Consider the following 16,806-nt stretch of genomic DNA (forward strand, 5'->3'; position numbering starts at 1 on the left):
ATGCTCTCCGAGTCAAACGCCTCGATCTCGTGCGCCTGCCGCTCCAGCAGAGTCCGGATCCGCTCCGAGCGCTCGTTCTGCAGGGACAGCATCTCCTCCTCGATCTGAACAAGGGTAATTATACAGTTTTCCTTTTTGTTATCTATTGTATGTTTTTCCCTTATGGATTTGAGATTTTTTTCCCGTGAATTTGTCTGAGTGTTTTTCTTATCATTACGGATATCTACGGAAGTCAAATGGCTTTGTTTGGTTCATTTCTTTCTTAACGAAGTAACAATTATGAACACTAATGGACCCTTATGAAACTCATATGGCGTTGTGGTTCAAAAAGACTGGCCAACATAGAACAATAAAAGCTGCTTGGTGTATTGTTTGAAGAGGCGTTGTAACGTACCCGTTGCTCGAGCAGCGCTCTGCGGATGGACACCCTCTGCTCCAGGTCCTTGACCTCCCTCTCGTGCTGCGTGTCCGTGTGGATCTTGATCTTGCTCTGGTAGGCGTTCAGCAGCTCCAGCTCCTGCTGCAGCTGCATCCTCAGCACCTGGTACTCCGCCTCCTGCGTCTCATCCAGGCGCAGCTGAGGGGACAAAACGGGACGAGCATCAGCACCGGAGGGGCTTTATGATGATAAGGACAGCTGGACGGTTTGTTTATATGAGTGTGTTATTCAGTGTTTTAAATAAAGAATTATACTAAACTAAATCACAACCAATAATCATTGATCTGCTGAACTTTTTTTGTTGTTCAAGGTTTAAGTACATTTCACAAAATAAAGAATTGACTAAATAAAAAAAAAAAGTATTTTTGCCCGACCAACAATTACAAATTATATATAATTATGAAAAAAGGTTATTTTTGTTTATTAATGATTCACATCATTAAAACAATTAACAATATCGCTGCCAATAAATTAAATAGTTATTGAAATAATAGCTTTGTCTCTAGGATTAAATATATTAAGTGTCTTTTGTTCAAAACATTTTTAGTCAAAAGATTTATACTGTATTAATAACCCACATCATTTAGTTATGATTTTTTGTTTTTCAAAGATTCAATTTTTTCTCCATTTTGTTAATTTGGAATTTGTTTACGTGTGAAATTCAACCATTTTCTGAATTATTATTTACAACTAAATAATTACTAATTTTGTTACACTGCATTCTACGGTTTTTTTGTAGCTTTTATAAATGTTTTTTAATGCTTTGAATCACTTCTGTAAAATGCTATAGTGTATATCCAGCAAAATAAAAAAGGTGGTGATTTTCTTTGTAGATGTCCTAAAATACTACTTTGTTTTCATTGTGTTAATATGATAAATATGTGTTGTTGCAGTGTGTGTCTGTGTTGGTGTGGCAGTGGGCGGTGCTCGGAGGTTCCTTGCCTTACTCACAGCCTGTGTGGACAGCATGTCGTTGATGGAGTGGTCGTACTGCTCGGCCAGGATGGCCAGCTTACGTGTTTGCTCCTCTTTGAGGCGTTTAAGGACGGCCTTGTGGTCGGATTTGGGAGTGCTCTCCAGCAGGTGGTTCCTCAGCGCCTTGTACTGCCGGGTCTGGATCTTACAGGTTTCCTGGAACTGACGCTTGATCTGGAGCTCTTTGGTCTGAAACAATAGTAAAATCAGTCAGATAACACCAAAGTAATTCTATATTGTAATTTTGGGGTGCCCCATCTGAATAGTTTAGTGGACTTGATTGTCGTTTTGGGCAATTTCCTTAGCATTTTCTTTTGTTTACTTTTCACACTGCATGACCTACAACTAGTGTTTATTTCGTTGACTAAACGACCTTTTTTTCCATGACTAAGACGAGATCGCACCGACGTCAGTAAACAATAACGATATCAACATGCAATATCGTTGACGAAAATGTAGTTTACTAAATAAAAACGTTGCCAAAATCTCTTTACTTTCGTTGACGAAAAAGGAGGAGACGAAATATAATCAAAGATAACGTTTCATCTGATAGTCCATTTTTTTCCTCAGCAGTTCCATTTCCGGTGCTGCGGCTGGGCAGCAGCTGTGTGTCTGTGCTGCGCGGCGGTACATTTGAATTACACCGGGCAGCGGCACACTGAACTGTCAGGAAGACTCGGATCTAACTAACCTTATTTAACAGAAAGGAAAATGGCAACAACAGGGCTTGGGAGCAGTGGTCGCGCATACATGTCAAACTCAAGACCCGCGGGCCAAATCCCGTGGTGGATTTAATTTCGGCCCGCAGGATCATTTTAAATTACCATTAGATCTGGCCCACCGGTATATTGCACGCACACCTTCACTCAATCCTGAGGAGTTCCTCAGCTCAGAGCCTGAGCCCAAACATTGATGAACTTGCACCCAAGATGAGATGCAAAGTATCTGTCTTGAACTAGCATCACAGAGCAGCAAACTGACTTTCAATGGATGTTTCCTTCTGCACTTTTTTTCTTGCGACAACAGGGCATGTTTTTTTTTTTTCTTTGACGGAAATTGTTTTGTTGAAGCTGTTGTTGGCCTGTGGAAAAATGTAATCATAAGAAATGACTCGGGGGGGGGGGGGGGGGGGAAAGCTGCAGATAGAGCCATAAGAAATGAATGCAACTGATTTTACTAGAATGTTGTTTTTATAGGCAATCATTTAAGCTTTGTTAGTTCCAGGTTTAATATGTGCAATAAGTTTGTTTCAATAAGTTTCGCAATCAACATTGAACCAGTCCGGCCCTCGACTCGGACCCATTTTTTAAATTTTGGCCCACTGTGTATTTGAGTTTGACACCCCTCCGTTAACCGAATATCCCCCCCGGTCAGCGCGAGTGAGTGACGAGTTGTGTACAGACCCGTCGGGTAATAATGGATTATGACGGAAATGTTACGATCCTGTCCGGAAAAATGACGGACAACGAAAAAGTCTAACGCCACCACTGCCTGGGAGAAAGAAACGAGGCCATATTTGGGCCCATTTTCGCTACAAAGAGGCAGAGAAAAAAAGCGAATGCATTGTTTTATCAGAAGGGAAGCAATGTGGCCATAACACAGGTAAAAACACCACAAACCTGACCTGATACTCTGCATTCTTAATCATTCAACCTGTGTTTTTCATCAAATAAGGACAAGATATAATCTTATTGTGAAATAAGTTTGACACAAATGACAAATGATTGGTTTTGGCGCCCTTGATCTTGGGCGCCCCCCTGCAGGAGAGGGGAGCATGCTTTGAGATCAGCTGCTGGGCCGTCAGAAGAGGGGGCGAAAAAGAGATCTCTGTCCTCCGTGTTTTATTCTTATATGATTATATAGAGTCATTACTCATTTGTTTTAAAGCTCAATAAATAACAAAGAAGACCTCTGACCGGCACTTTTCTAATTTTGTCCGGAAGATTTAAACTTTGACCGGCGGAAACAAATCTAACTGAAACTCTGCTGCACGGTCCCCTCGTTCCTTTGAAGAGGTGGGTGTTTGTCATCTGCTGGTGGCCTAACCAGAGAGATTACAGCGAGGGAGGGATTGCATTGAATTACAACAGGAGGTGTAAACGCTTGCCTCGGGGAGGGAGAAAAAGAGCCACAGCGGAGAATAAACAGAAGGGCAACCATGGCAACCATGCGTGCGAAGTCTTCTTCGCTGCTTTTGTGGCAGACTACAGCGCCACTTACAGGCCTGGCATATGTCCTACAGCGTCTCCAGCGCTTTCGAGTGGCAATGGCCGGCCGTGGCCCAACCTCTCATTCCCCTGATAGGTGGAGAGTTGGCCATAGAGGCGGAGCTCCTCGTTACTGACGTCAGAGAATTTCCAAATCTGGATCAGTCTATCAGATCCGTTGCAGCCCCATTTTTAGAGATTTGGTATGGAGGAAAAGAGAGGGTTGTGTTTTCTGACACTTGGTGAGTTCCCTGACACACCGGGGACACATATTCATGTATAAAAGACGTACAAAAGTGCATGATCCCCTTTAATTAAACATTTCCTCAAAATATTTGTTTAAAAGTAGATGCCGGTAATAAATGATCCAGGACATACAACACATTTCCAGAATGTATCTACGAAATGAGATAATGAAGATAATAGATAGAGAATAGATAGATACGGCACACCCCACCCCACCCCCCCCCCTCCTCACCTTGAGGCTCTTAGGCTGCTGCCGGACCTCTACGGTGTGTTTCTGCCGCAGCTCCTGCTCGCGCCGCTTGTTGTACTCCATCTGGTTGGTGAGCTCCGTCTGGTGCTGTGTGCGGATCAGGTCGGCCCGGGTCCGCTGCACCGAGCCCAGCTGCCTGAACTCCAGCTCCTGGGTGGACTCGTGGTGCCGCAGCAGCATGGCACACTCCAGATCCTTCTGGGTCTGCTTCTTGTTCAGGTCCTGGGGGAGGAAACACATGAGGGAGGACAGAAACATTAAGTGTGGTGTAGAAATGATTGCACTTTCCCTGAAACGGTCATTGTTTTTATGTGTAATGTATTTGAAATAGGAATGAGCTTTTATTTTCCAGTTATTTAAAAAACAAAGAAAAATTGTTCCGTTTGATTTTGTATTTTGGGTTGTTTTGAGTGCAATTTTGGTATTGGGTGTTGAATGGATGTATTCATGTATTGTTATTTTTAAATACTAATAGAAATATTCCACTACACGGCCACCACTCCGGTTTATTTGCCATAAAGAAATGGTTGTGTTCTATTCAACAAATATCTTCTTTTGAGCACATAAACAGAAAATAGCCTAATGTCCTAAAAGTTTGACAACAATAATTCCATTGAAATATAAAGACGAATAATGATTTCATTTTTTGGAATTCTTTTTTGCATACGAGCACCATTTTAAAAAACATTTATGTAATTGTATTTATCTATTCATTTTCAGATTTAGTTTTTCCTTTTTCAAGCTGCATATCACTAGAATATTTGCATTGTTAACTGTGTGTGAAAACTCAACTTTAGTTTGAAGCAGGAGAGGGAATGCTTCATTTTGCTGATACACATTTCAGAAAGATCAATCTTATGTCTACTATATTCAACTGTTGTGTTTTTAAATATTGTTATTATTATTATTATTATTATTTGGATTTGAGGTGCGGTACCTCTCTCAGCAGGTCCTGCTCCAGGTTGTGGCGAGCGAGCAGCATCTTCCTCTTGTACTGGCGGCACTGCAGCTCGTAGTACTGCCGCTGCCTCCGCAGCAGGCTGGCCTCCTCCTCCGCCTGCATCTGCTGCAGACACTCCTTCTGACGGATCAGCCACTCCTGCTTCTCCCGCTTCGGAGTCGACTGGTTCTCATTCAGCTCCTGGGAGACCCGGCAGAGGAGAAAGTAAGAGACCAGCGTGAGAAAAACTGTTTGCAAGAACAGTTTGGATATATATACATATACACATATATATATAACATCAGTCCCGCCAGAATAAAGAATACATCATCTTTAACATGATGAGAACATCATTGTGCAAATATAAACATAAATAAATAAAATAATAGAAAGTCAATGGTTTTTATTTTGCATACTGTAGTTTTTAATAAAACAATACTGCTTTTCTATTCAAACCTTTTCTTTCCCGAAAGCATTTATTTACTTTTCATAGACTACATGATTAATCAGACAAGCAATCTTTCATTGTAATCAATAATGAAAATAACATTTAACTGCAGCCCTAGATTTGATAAGTGAGTGAGTGTGTGTTCTGACCTCTTTCAGCTGGTCCTTGCGCTGGCGGTACTGCCGTTTCTGTGACTCCAGTAAACTGGTCAGCTCTTTCTTCTGCTGGCCCAGGATGTGCTGCTGGAACTTCTTCTCTTCAGCCAGAGCTGCTTTAGTCTGCAGGAGGTCAAAGGTCAGATTTCAAAATACAACTTTAGTGCTTATTCTCCAGAGATGGGTGATGATCATAATAATAGATGAAATTTGTATAGCGCCTTTCAAGGGACCCAAGGCCGCTTTACATGGTAAACAAACAAACAAAAGGGGCATAAAGTAAAACATGGATTAAATAGCAGTATGAGTGGAAGCAGGGGGACTGTGAGGGTTAGGGGCTCAAAGGCCATATGATATATTGAATATTCTCAATGTATAGTGGCTTGTATAATAATTGATCCTTTTATAAATGCCGGCAAACAGTATTTTTGAGAGCATTTATTTAATTAGTATTTAATTATATATTTTAATGTGTTCATATTAGGGCTGTCAAGTTAACGCGTTAATAACGCGCCAACGCAAAAAAAATTAACGCCACTAATTATTTTAACGCGATTAACGCATGTGCATTTTTTGTCCTCGGCCGCCCCGTAGTTTCAGAGCGCATCGAGTTTAAAATACCATCTACAAGCTGATGCTGACAGCCCCGCTCCTGCCGCCCGCTTGCTGCAGACCACACTTCCACGCTCACCGGCAGGCACCGACTGGCCATCGGGAGGACCGGGAGAGACCTTACGTGCATTGTTGTTGTTAGCATCTGGTGCTAGCTAGCTGCGCTAACAGATATAAGGAGCTGTTTAAATGAAAACAGAGGAGCGACATTTCGCCGACAACTGCACCGAGCACTTGACATAATGCAGGAAGCCAGACAGTGGGACATTGTACGAAAAGTCAGCACACTCAGCACGGATAGTGCAACATGATTGCAGCGTCCAGGCAGCTCCCGTTCGAGCGTATGCCTTGAGTTGCACAGAGCTCCCTCCCACACACACACACACACACACACACACACACACACACACACACACACACACACACACACACACACACACACACACACACACACACACACACACACACACACACACACACACACACACACACACACACACACACACACACACACACACACACACACACACACACACACACACACACACACACACACACACACACACACACACACACACACACACACACACACACACACACACTATTGTATTATGGTATGAGAGAGGTTCCAGGTTGAATTGAGGCGAATATTTGTAATGTTCAGAGGTTGTTGTGTTTAATATTCATGAGGATATTTGTCATTGATCAAATGATAATAAACATTAGCATAAAGCATATTTGTCCACTCATATGTTGATAAGAGTATTAAAAACTTGAAAAATATTCCTCTAAGGAACATTTAGAACAGATAAAAAATGTGCGATTAATTTGCGATTAAAGATTTTAATCGACTGACAGCCCTAGTTCATATATTTTTGACAAACTGACCTATTTTTTGATTGAATGTAAAATTGTGTTGACTTTCACATGAAGTCTGTTTTTTATTGATATTAATAAATTAAAGTAAAATGAATAAACATTAAATAATAAATCAAAACAAGAATTTTAGAATGTGAATAATTAGCCAAATGAAATAATAAAGAATGTTTTCCCAAAAAACTGACTTCAGAATTAAAGCAGACCACCAGTGTCACTGATGTGGATTTTCCAAACTAAAGCCCACTATGTCATGTTCAGTTGTTTTTTTGTGGCATAACCTGAGAATGTCTAAACATGATTCTTAACTCATCATAGCGATAGAGCAGCACTTCCATGTAGTGCTATATAACCGTACAAACACACACTGATCTTGTGGTTGTTGTTCCAGGTAAATTCCACTGAAAGGTGAAGCTCTGTGGTCACCTCTTTCTCCAGGATGGCCTGGTGCTTCTTGGACAGCTTGTCGGCCTCGGTGGAGAAGCTGTTCCTCTGGTTCTCCAGCTCTTTGTCCAGCTTCAGCTGGTGCTCGTCCATCTCCGCCTTCAGCTTGTTCTCCATCCCCATCAGCTGCTTCTGGTGCTGCCGCCTCATGCGCTTGTAGCCGGACATCTGCTCTCTGAGCGCAGAGCCCTGCTCGTGTTCCTGGATCTGACGGGTCACCTGGAGGGGGGGTTCAGTTCATGAATTAAAGTGTGGATCTACTGTATAAAGGGTCATTTCGCACAAATCACAAAACTTTAGGAAATCTTAATTTTTCAATTAATTTAAATTAATTGTTCCTTATTGTAGTCTTGTGTATACAAATATTCCACCCCCCCCCCCCCCCCCGGAACCTCCACTCAGAGCCCCCCCACATATCAAATCCCAATGTAACCCCTGCTAATAGCTATCAATATCTTCCTACTCCATTTTCATTTTAATGTTCTTAGAATTAAAAAAAATGCTCTCTCTTATTGCTTGTATATTCATGTGCATTACATGTGGCTATAATGTCAATGCATTTTATAAATAAATGAAAAACCTAACAAGAACCTAGCCAAATCCTTGTTCTCTGGTTTGACTCATTGTGTAAGGAGCAAGAAGAGAGTGAACTATTGCAACAGCCTCCTCTATGGTTCACCTGCAAAAATCCTCAACCAACTTCAATACATCCAGAACTCCGCCGCCTGTCTCCTCACCCACACCCACACCCGAATCCGTGACCACATCGCCCCCGTCCTCATCAAGCTCCACTGGCTCTCCATCCCCCAGAGAATTCAGTACAAAGCCCTCCATAACCTGCCCCCATCCTACCTGACTCACCTCCTCCACAGACACACTCCCACCTGCTCCCTCCGCTCTGCTGCTGCCAACCTCCTGTACCCCCCCCCACCCGGACCAACGTCAAGTCCTGGGGCGGCAGAGCCTTCTCCGTGGCTGCTCCCACCCTCTGGAACTCACTACCCAAACCCATCAGAGATTCTTCCTCCCTCACCGCATTCAAAACATCACTCAAAACCCACCTTTTTGTATTTCTTTGTTTGTTTTTGTTGTTGTTTTTTTCTCTGTCAAAGCGTCTTTGAGTTCCTAGAACTATACAAGTATCATGTATTATTATTAATATTATTATTAACTCACCAAGGAGGCGGTCCTGATGGTGGCGAAGTGGTCCCGGTTGCGGTAGTAGGCTCGGCGGCGTCCGGCTGAGGGAACCTGGGGCTGGTCCATCTCCGGCTGGTAGGGGTCATCGTAGATGTTATCCTGACCCTGGGGAGGAGGTGGGGGGAAGCATCGGACATTTTCATCAAAAATGCTTTATTGCAAATAAAATACATTTGGATTTGAAATGTCCATTAAAAACATGTTTGCAAATCAAAACTGGAGTTTAAAAAAATGACTACTGAAACTTTTTTTCAATTCAAAAACATTGAAACACAAAGAGAGAAGTTATTCAAATGAAAATACTATATGAAAATATGGAGGTAGATTTGTCTAAATTGTAATTGTGAAAAACTATTGGTGTGTAAATGTGTAATCTGTAAATGTTGTAAACTAATTATAGTATTCACAGACTTTCTTTGTATATGTTTGCATATTTGCAGATCATTTCATTTGCAAAAACATTTGTCAGTTTATACTTTTTTATTTTGCATTTGTGAAAGGTGCTTTTCATTTACAGATTACACATTTAAACAGATTATTCATCTGTTCACACAAATAATATTGAGATAAAACTACCAGCATATAAATCCCTGGGGGTAAATGACAGGTTACAGGACACGGACCTCAAAACTGACAGTAGCTGTTGCCAAGCTGTCACACAAGAAACTCATGGAAAATCAAATGTTTATGTTTGTGCACTTTGGGTCCAGGCAGATGTGTTGTTGTTACCGTGGGTCTGTGGATGATGGAGCTGTTGGAGGTGACGGTGTGCTCGCCCTCCTGCATCATGGCCATCTCGTTGCTGCTGTCGTCCGAGGCGTCGGCCAGACTGTTGACGGAGCTGCTCTGAGAGCTGGCTGAGATGGACATGCTGGGCACCGACTGGGAGCTCTCCATGCTGTTCACTGTGCCCGTCCGCAGCAGGTACTGCTCCACCTCCTGACACACACACACACACACACACACACACACACACACACACACACACACACACACACACACACACACACACACACACACACACACACACACACACACACACACACACACACACACACACACACACACACACACACACACACACACACACACACACACACACACACACACACACACACACACACACACACACACACACACACACACACACACACACACACACACACACACACACACACACACACACACACACACACACACACACACACACACACACACACACACACACACACACAATGTCAGGATTTAACCATTGTTCCACCTTTTTTTCTTAATGATGTATCCCTCCAAAGACCTGTAAGGCCCATACGTTACACGTCTCCTCGCTCCTCACCTCCTCGTCGTCCCCTCCCTCAGAAACGGGGCCGTTCTGCTGGGTCTCGTGGAAGAGGATCTTCTTCATCTTGCGGTACTGCAGGTTGTCCAGCTCTCTCACTGCATCCTTGGTGCGTGCGATCAGGTCCATGACCACAGTCATCGGACGCTCACGACACAAGAAGCGATGCTGCGTTCGAAAGGATGGAGACGGCATGTAAGCAAGACTAATGCTGAGAAGGCTTATGTTTGGGGTTCAGTGGGCAGGTCAACCATATTTTCCTTAGTTGACCCCTTTTTTTAAGATTTACTTTAATGTCATTAAAATCTGAAGGGTGATCAGTGTGCGAAAAAGTACACGTCCCACCGTCCGGGACGTGTTATTTACAATATCGGACAAGTAGATCTTTCAATTGACTTGTCCGGCGGACAAGTGACGTTTTTCGCCCTGATTTATTGACAAATTATTGATAAATTCAGTTTACAAAAGGCAGAACTCATCCGCAAATTGTCCGTGTCCGCCATTGTTCGTTTAGAAATGTTAGTTTCGGTTCTGCTTGTCGATTCCTAAGGAAATGCATCTCGCCGCTTTCTGTACAGTTAGGCGGGGCGGGGCGGGGCGGGGCGGGGCGGGGCGGGGCGGGGCGGGACGGGACCATGGATGTATAATAAGTGGCAGGGTTGGGAAGCAAAACTCGGTTCCGAGTAGGAACAAATAACAATTGCATCAATCCCGGGACCGGACAATTGTTATTTGAGTTGTGAGGACAGGAGGCGAGGCCGAGCCCCGCGGACTGCAGCTCTCTCTATGCTCGGTATCAGCTGATCGCTGCACGGTGCAGCTCAGCGTCTCTCTCTCTCTCTTTCTACACACAGAGGATCCGCTGCCCGTTTAACAGCCTCATCTTTGTCAAACTTTCTTATGTTCTTTCTCTAACACATAATGAAGGTTATTAAGCGTTTTAGCTCCTGTGTTGTTAATATTGACCGAATGACCGCCATTTCCTTTATGAAGTGAAGCAGCCTCCCTGTCTGTGTCCTCGCGCTGTCCTCACATCCCCGGACCCCCAGACTCGGAGGAGCACAGGGATGTCAGTATTGTTTATGAAGCAGGGTATAGAAAGTACATTATTGAAATGAAAATACTATTTATTTACTTTTACAAACAGTGAGCAGCTGCAGCATGTGTATTGCAGGACATGTGTAAGCGTCTTTGAGTTTTAGAAAAGCGCTAGGCCTATAGTCTATAAATATAATGTATTATTATTATTATTAGGCCTATGTGTTGGACATGTGTGGTTGGACTCTGTCTCACAGGCAGGTTGCAGCATGTGTGTTGCAGGACATGTGTTGGACACACAGACTGTGTGGTTGGACTCTGTCTCACAGGCAGGTTGCAGTGTAACATCAGAGGACACTGGGCCAATTGTGCATTCTCAAACTGCACCACTTAGAACTAACTAATCAATGCAGAGATTATTTTTATATAATTGTATTCAATAACCGTAAGAAATTAAACAGTATGAAGTGATTTGTAAATAGGAATACAGATTTGACTTAATGTTTTCATAAATATATTTTTCTCCCAGTTTGTCATGGGACTTATTTTTACCCTCTTAAGAACCGGAATCGAGAACCGAAAATAACTGGAATCGAAAAGCAGAACCGGAATCGTTCAAATCCAAATGATACCCAACCCTATGTGTGATGCAGTAAAATCTTACCGCTCACTTACGTTAGCGGTGTCGTAAAAAACGTGGGAAAATGTAAAATACGATGATGAAGAAGAAGATTCCAGTGGCCCCAATTTATGTCCATTCTGGACAAGTGAAAAATGTATTCGGACAAGTAAATTGCCAAACTCACTTGTCCATGGACAAGTACTCTCTAAAAACTTTTTCTCACACTGGTGATCTACTATAACTTTAAGGTGATTTAAGTGCGTCTCCAGTGCATGCTGCAAGACTTCCTCACTAGGAAGAACGTTTTTTAAGGATTGGTCAATAAAATCATACATATACGGATAGTTTTTGCAGGTCACTTCCTGTGAAGAAATGTTTTCCTAAAAAAAATGTGACTGAATTGATGCTGCTTATTATGTGAGACATATGTTGCTCTCAGCCCCGAGAGCAACATCAAAAACGGTCAACAATATCTTCTATCTGAGGCAAAGACACAAAAACAAATTTGGTCAAATTGCGTTGTTCATATTCAACATTTGCGTTCTTTATTTAAGTCTGCTGTCACTGCAGGGAAGTCACTGGAAGCCATTTCTATTTCGTTATTATTTAAAAAATGTAAATAAATGAATGATTCACAATTAAATTCATTTAAATATGCCTCATCATCAAAGACAAATATACAGGTTAATAATAGATACATCAACATTACAGAGAGCTAGAAAGTGCAGACTGTTAGTGAAATAATGATGAGTTTGTTTAGTTCTTACATTCAGCAGCACGTCAGAGGTAGGCCGGTCCTGGGGAATCTTCTGTAGGCAAGAGTCAACAAAGTTGCGGAAGGAATCAGACCTGCAGAGAAAAATAATGGATGTTATTATTTATTTAAAAAAATCATCACATATTTAACATAGCAAACTGCTTTATTCATTTGAACGTTCATTCAGGAGACAGAAATGTCCTCACCAGTGATTGGACTGCAGGATGGGACTTTCATTCTGAGCGATGTGATATAAGGCACTCATAGCATTCATGTTGAACAGCGGGGGCTTCCTCTCCGCTGGGGAAAAGAAACGGCACAATGTCAAAAGATATAGATTTAGATTTAGAAACAAAGTCATGGAGATTCATTTTTAAAAAGGTACTTGCAGTAACACAGCTTTGATATATCTAATCTCAAACTGTTTCTATATTAAATCCAGATTAGAACAATCCAATCGTTTTTTCTCATACTGATATTCTGAACAATCTGTGCCGTTGTATTTGCTGTAAAGTGTCTCTACTGTAGGCTATTTTTATTATATGTACAGCACTTTGGCTCCACCAAAAATTGTTTATAAATGTGCTATATAAATAAAACTTGATTTGATCATAGACTGCATATTAGCCCAAAGAGACGCAATAAAATGAACCCTGATTTATCCAAGTTTTGTAAAAAGTGCAAAAAAACCATTTTTGGCAAAGATGATCCCCTTAACAATCATCACATCTGGTTTCATCTGATTTAAGCGTGCATGTTGTACCCAGTTCAATGGAGGTGATGCCCAGCGACCACACGTCCACTTTGCCATCATATTGCCCTTCATCCATGGCCAAGATCACCTCTGGAGCCATCCTGGAAAAATAAAAAGCACAGTAGATGTTATATAGAATATTAAAGAATTTCATAGAGCTACTTCTACTCATATATTTTTTTTAGGGCTGTCAAACGATTCAAATGTTTAATCACAGCTTAAAAATTCATTAATCATGATTAATCACCATTCGAACTATGTCCAAAATATGCCATTTCTTTATGTATATTGTTGTGGAAATGGAAAGATAAATGAAAGAAGGCGGATATATCCATTTACAGTAACATACGTATATAGTATGTTTATTATAACATTTTTCTGTGTGTCAAAATGAAAGACAGCCCACACACCTATCAATCATCAAACCGTGGGGTCTTAATTCATTACGTGTTGATTTCTATCAACGGGGGAGTACTTCAGGAAAGTCGACAGAGGGGGGGGGGTGGCGGCTAGTGGAGTACTTCTTGACCACAGAGTGTGAACGTTGTGATCAGCTGTTTTAGCGCAGTTCTCCAGTGAAGGGGGGAGTCTCCCTCCGCAGCCGGTTGGTGTAGTTTTGGCACAATTCCGTTGTACAGACCGACGTTAACAGCAGCCCTGTCTGTGCACACGGAGACCGATTCTGTCGTCCGGTGATCTAACCGCCTTCTGGAAAAGCTTCACAAGTACGTCGGTACGCAAATGCGCTTTGTGACACAAGTGACGGTACGCATTTCAGATTACGCACATAACCTGCGTACCAGTTATGTGCACTCCTGTACTACAGCAAAAGTATTCTCCATCGGGACTTCCTGCAACAACACCACGCCGTTATCTTGATTCTGATTGGCCAGAAGACATTATCAAAGATGTTCTATTGAGAAGACGATCACTACGTGACAAAAGTTTTCAAAACCGTTTCTGGTCTTCGGTATTTCTAGACAAGTGGCTGCTGAAATCAATCTTACTAACTGCTGTCTGTGCAATTCGCGGCGCGAGTTGGCGGACTTTATTTTGCTTAGTTTAACATCATTTTTCATGGTGGGGCTAAGCCATTTCTTGCTATGGGTGTAGCCCTTTATATATACAGTCTATGGTGTAGCCTACCCCAGCCATACCCTGGCGCTGCCACTGGTGGGATGTATGGGGCGGGCCATTCTGCACATTAGTGCTGTAGCGACGCGTCGACTTCAAAATATCGTCGACGACATATTTCCGCGTCGCTACACACACGTGGGTCACCCAAAGCAACAAGCAGTTCGCAATCGCACTTCAAACACAATGGAGACTGAAACGGCTACCACCTCCTCCTCACAGGATTGCCCACGAAGCCCCCAAACGAAAACATCTCGCCCTAGGTCTTCAAAAGCATGGGAATATTTTAAAGTTAGTCCAAAACGCAAAGATATTTATATATTTATATCTCACTGAGACTGCTGCATAGCCTAGCAGAAGCAGCAGCTAGCTGTGGTGGCTACCATTAGCAGCTAGCATTTGCTCTCCGATTTTTACATAAAATGGAATTATGGATTATAAATTCAATCATTTTTTTTATACATAGACGTTAAAAACCTATGGATTAACCGATTCAGCCGCGTTTTTTCTAATTTTAATGCCATTGAACACGTCTTTTGATCAGATTGACAGCTACGGTGGTGAGACGATCTCCCTAGAAGCTCTGTGAAGGTACGTGTTGTGATGACTGTATTTGCTTCTCCTGTCGCGACTCCGGATCACTCAGTGATGATACTATATACCTACATAATCTGTGGAGTCTCAGCTTTAATCGGATATATTGTATGTGCAGCTACGATAAGTAATAAGGGTACTTTTATCTTGAGTTCTGTGCCAATGTCCGTTAGCATTTTTCGCTCAGGGGTCATTTAGATGCTTCTTATGAGACTTGTGTTTTGTTTTGGTAAACATGGTTTGTATCGTCAGTTAGCTGAGATTATTTCCGTTAATCTGGTATAACACATTAATAGGGGATCTTAATATTTAAGAACCTGAGACACAGTGTCGTGAATTTTTTTTTTTTACATTACGTTTTTTATTAATTGAACAACAGAAAAATAATCGTTAGATTAGTCGACTAATCGATCAAATAATCGCCCGATTAATAGTTTTCAAAATAATCGTTTCCCCCCAGCACTACTGCACATGCGTTAAATATTTTAACGCAATTAATTCTAAAAATTAATTACCGCCGTTAAACGCGATAATTTTGACAGCATTCATTTTTTTATATCCATATTTTGCACACCCCCCTAAAGAAATAAGAAAATATACCCTACAGGAAAGGGAAACCACCAAAAAGCACAATAGGCCCTTTAAAGAAAGTAAACTTTAAAGCACAATAAGGCAAAAATGTTTAAAATGAACTTCCCTCAGAGGAGGAGTTATTTGCTACACGTGTCTTAGGCCCCATTTACTCGAGGACGAAACGGGTACGTTTGCGTTTACGCACCGAATTCGTTTTCAAAAAAGTCTTCCGTTCACACGCATTCAGCTCAATTAACGTGTCCGTTCACACGAGACCGCTGGAAACGCTGGAAACGCTGTAGTACATATGCCGGGCCTGTAAGTGGCGCTGCTGCCGCCACAAAATACACCAAAAGCAGCGAAGAAGAGCCCGGAGCATGGTTGCCCTTCTGTTTATTCTCCGCGGTGGACAGCGTGTGCTCCTGCTGTAAATCTCTCCGGTAGTCCACCAGCAGATGAAAAACACCCACCTCTCCGCCTCTTCCAAGGGACGAGGGGACTGTGCGGCAGAGTTTCCGTTAACATTTTTTTTCCTTTAATGTCCTTTAAAGTTTAAATCTTCCGGACAAAATTAGAAAAAGTGCCGGTCAAAAGGTCTTCTTATATTTATTGAGCTTTAAAACAAATTGATAACGACTGGATATAATAATATAAGAATAATAAACGGAGCCTCTCTTTTCCTCCCCCTCTTCTGACAGCCCAGCAGCTGATCTCTGAGCAGGAGACGTGGGGACAGGGAGGTGTGGGGAGAGGGAGGCGGGGCTATTTCATCGTTATCAGAAAATGATCGTATAGAGGCGTACACACAGAGCCGTTTGCCCCCCCAGAGCGTTCCGTTTACAGATCTATCCACCTTGGGACCCGTTATCGTTTGCGGGGTCCGTTTCCGCGTCGGCCTCGTGTGAACGAACGGGCTATACGCGAGAGAAAAGTAGCAGATACAACCTGTGTAAACGGCACCTGAATGTCCCCATACTTCCCGCTCATTGATTAAATGTTGTAGAAGAAGGAACTCACCAGTAGGGAGTCCCTACGAAGGAGTTGGCAGGCGCCACGATGGAAGCAGAACCAAAGTCCCCCAGTTTGACCTGTCCGGGCTCCGTCAGCAGGATGTTCCCCGCTTTCACATCCCTGCACAGAGAATCTGTCCTTACTAACAGTGTTTGTTCCTGCTGCTTTTTAAACAGGTCAAGTCAACAAATGGCC

At 42.4% G+C, this 16,806-nt stretch overlaps 1 protein-coding gene across 2 annotated transcripts in view; it reads right to left on the reverse strand.

Annotated features, from left to right (window-relative positions):
* Positions 1–16,806, reverse strand: part of taok2a (TAO kinase 2a) — a 44,422-nt gene that overhangs the window by 4,782 nt on the left and 22,834 nt on the right. Inside the window, exons 7-20 of one of the 2 annotated variants that reach the window (XM_034206154.1) lie at positions 16,618–16,731; positions 13,309–13,400; positions 12,752–12,845; positions 12,556–12,637; positions 10,126–10,296; positions 9,522–9,731; positions 8,769–8,897; positions 7,575–7,811; positions 5,655–5,783; positions 5,055–5,258; positions 4,100–4,339; positions 1,391–1,603; positions 395–577; positions 1–104 (exon numbers count right to left, since the gene is read on the reverse strand). The exon at positions 1–104 is cut by the window's left edge and continues 4,782 nt beyond it. In XM_034206154.1, coding sequence (XP_034062045.1) covers positions 1–104; positions 395–577; positions 1,391–1,603; positions 4,100–4,339; positions 5,055–5,258; positions 5,655–5,783; positions 7,575–7,811; positions 8,769–8,897; positions 9,522–9,731; positions 10,126–10,296; positions 12,556–12,637; positions 12,752–12,845; positions 13,309–13,400; positions 16,618–16,731 — 2,202 coding nt within the window. Of the gene's footprint in view, positions 105–394; positions 578–1,381; positions 1,604–4,099; positions 4,340–5,054; positions 5,259–5,654; positions 5,784–7,574; positions 7,812–8,768; positions 8,898–9,521; positions 9,732–10,125; positions 10,297–12,555; positions 12,638–12,751; positions 12,846–13,308; positions 13,401–16,617; positions 16,732–16,806 lie in introns of both variants that reach the window. The other variant, XM_034206153.1, reaches the window with a different exon arrangement.

This window comes from Gymnodraco acuticeps, unplaced genomic scaffold, assembly GCF_902827175.1.
Source record: "Gymnodraco acuticeps unplaced genomic scaffold, fGymAcu1.1, whole genome shotgun sequence".
Classification (NCBI taxonomy): domain Eukaryota; kingdom Metazoa; phylum Chordata; class Actinopteri; order Perciformes; family Bathydraconidae; genus Gymnodraco; species Gymnodraco acuticeps.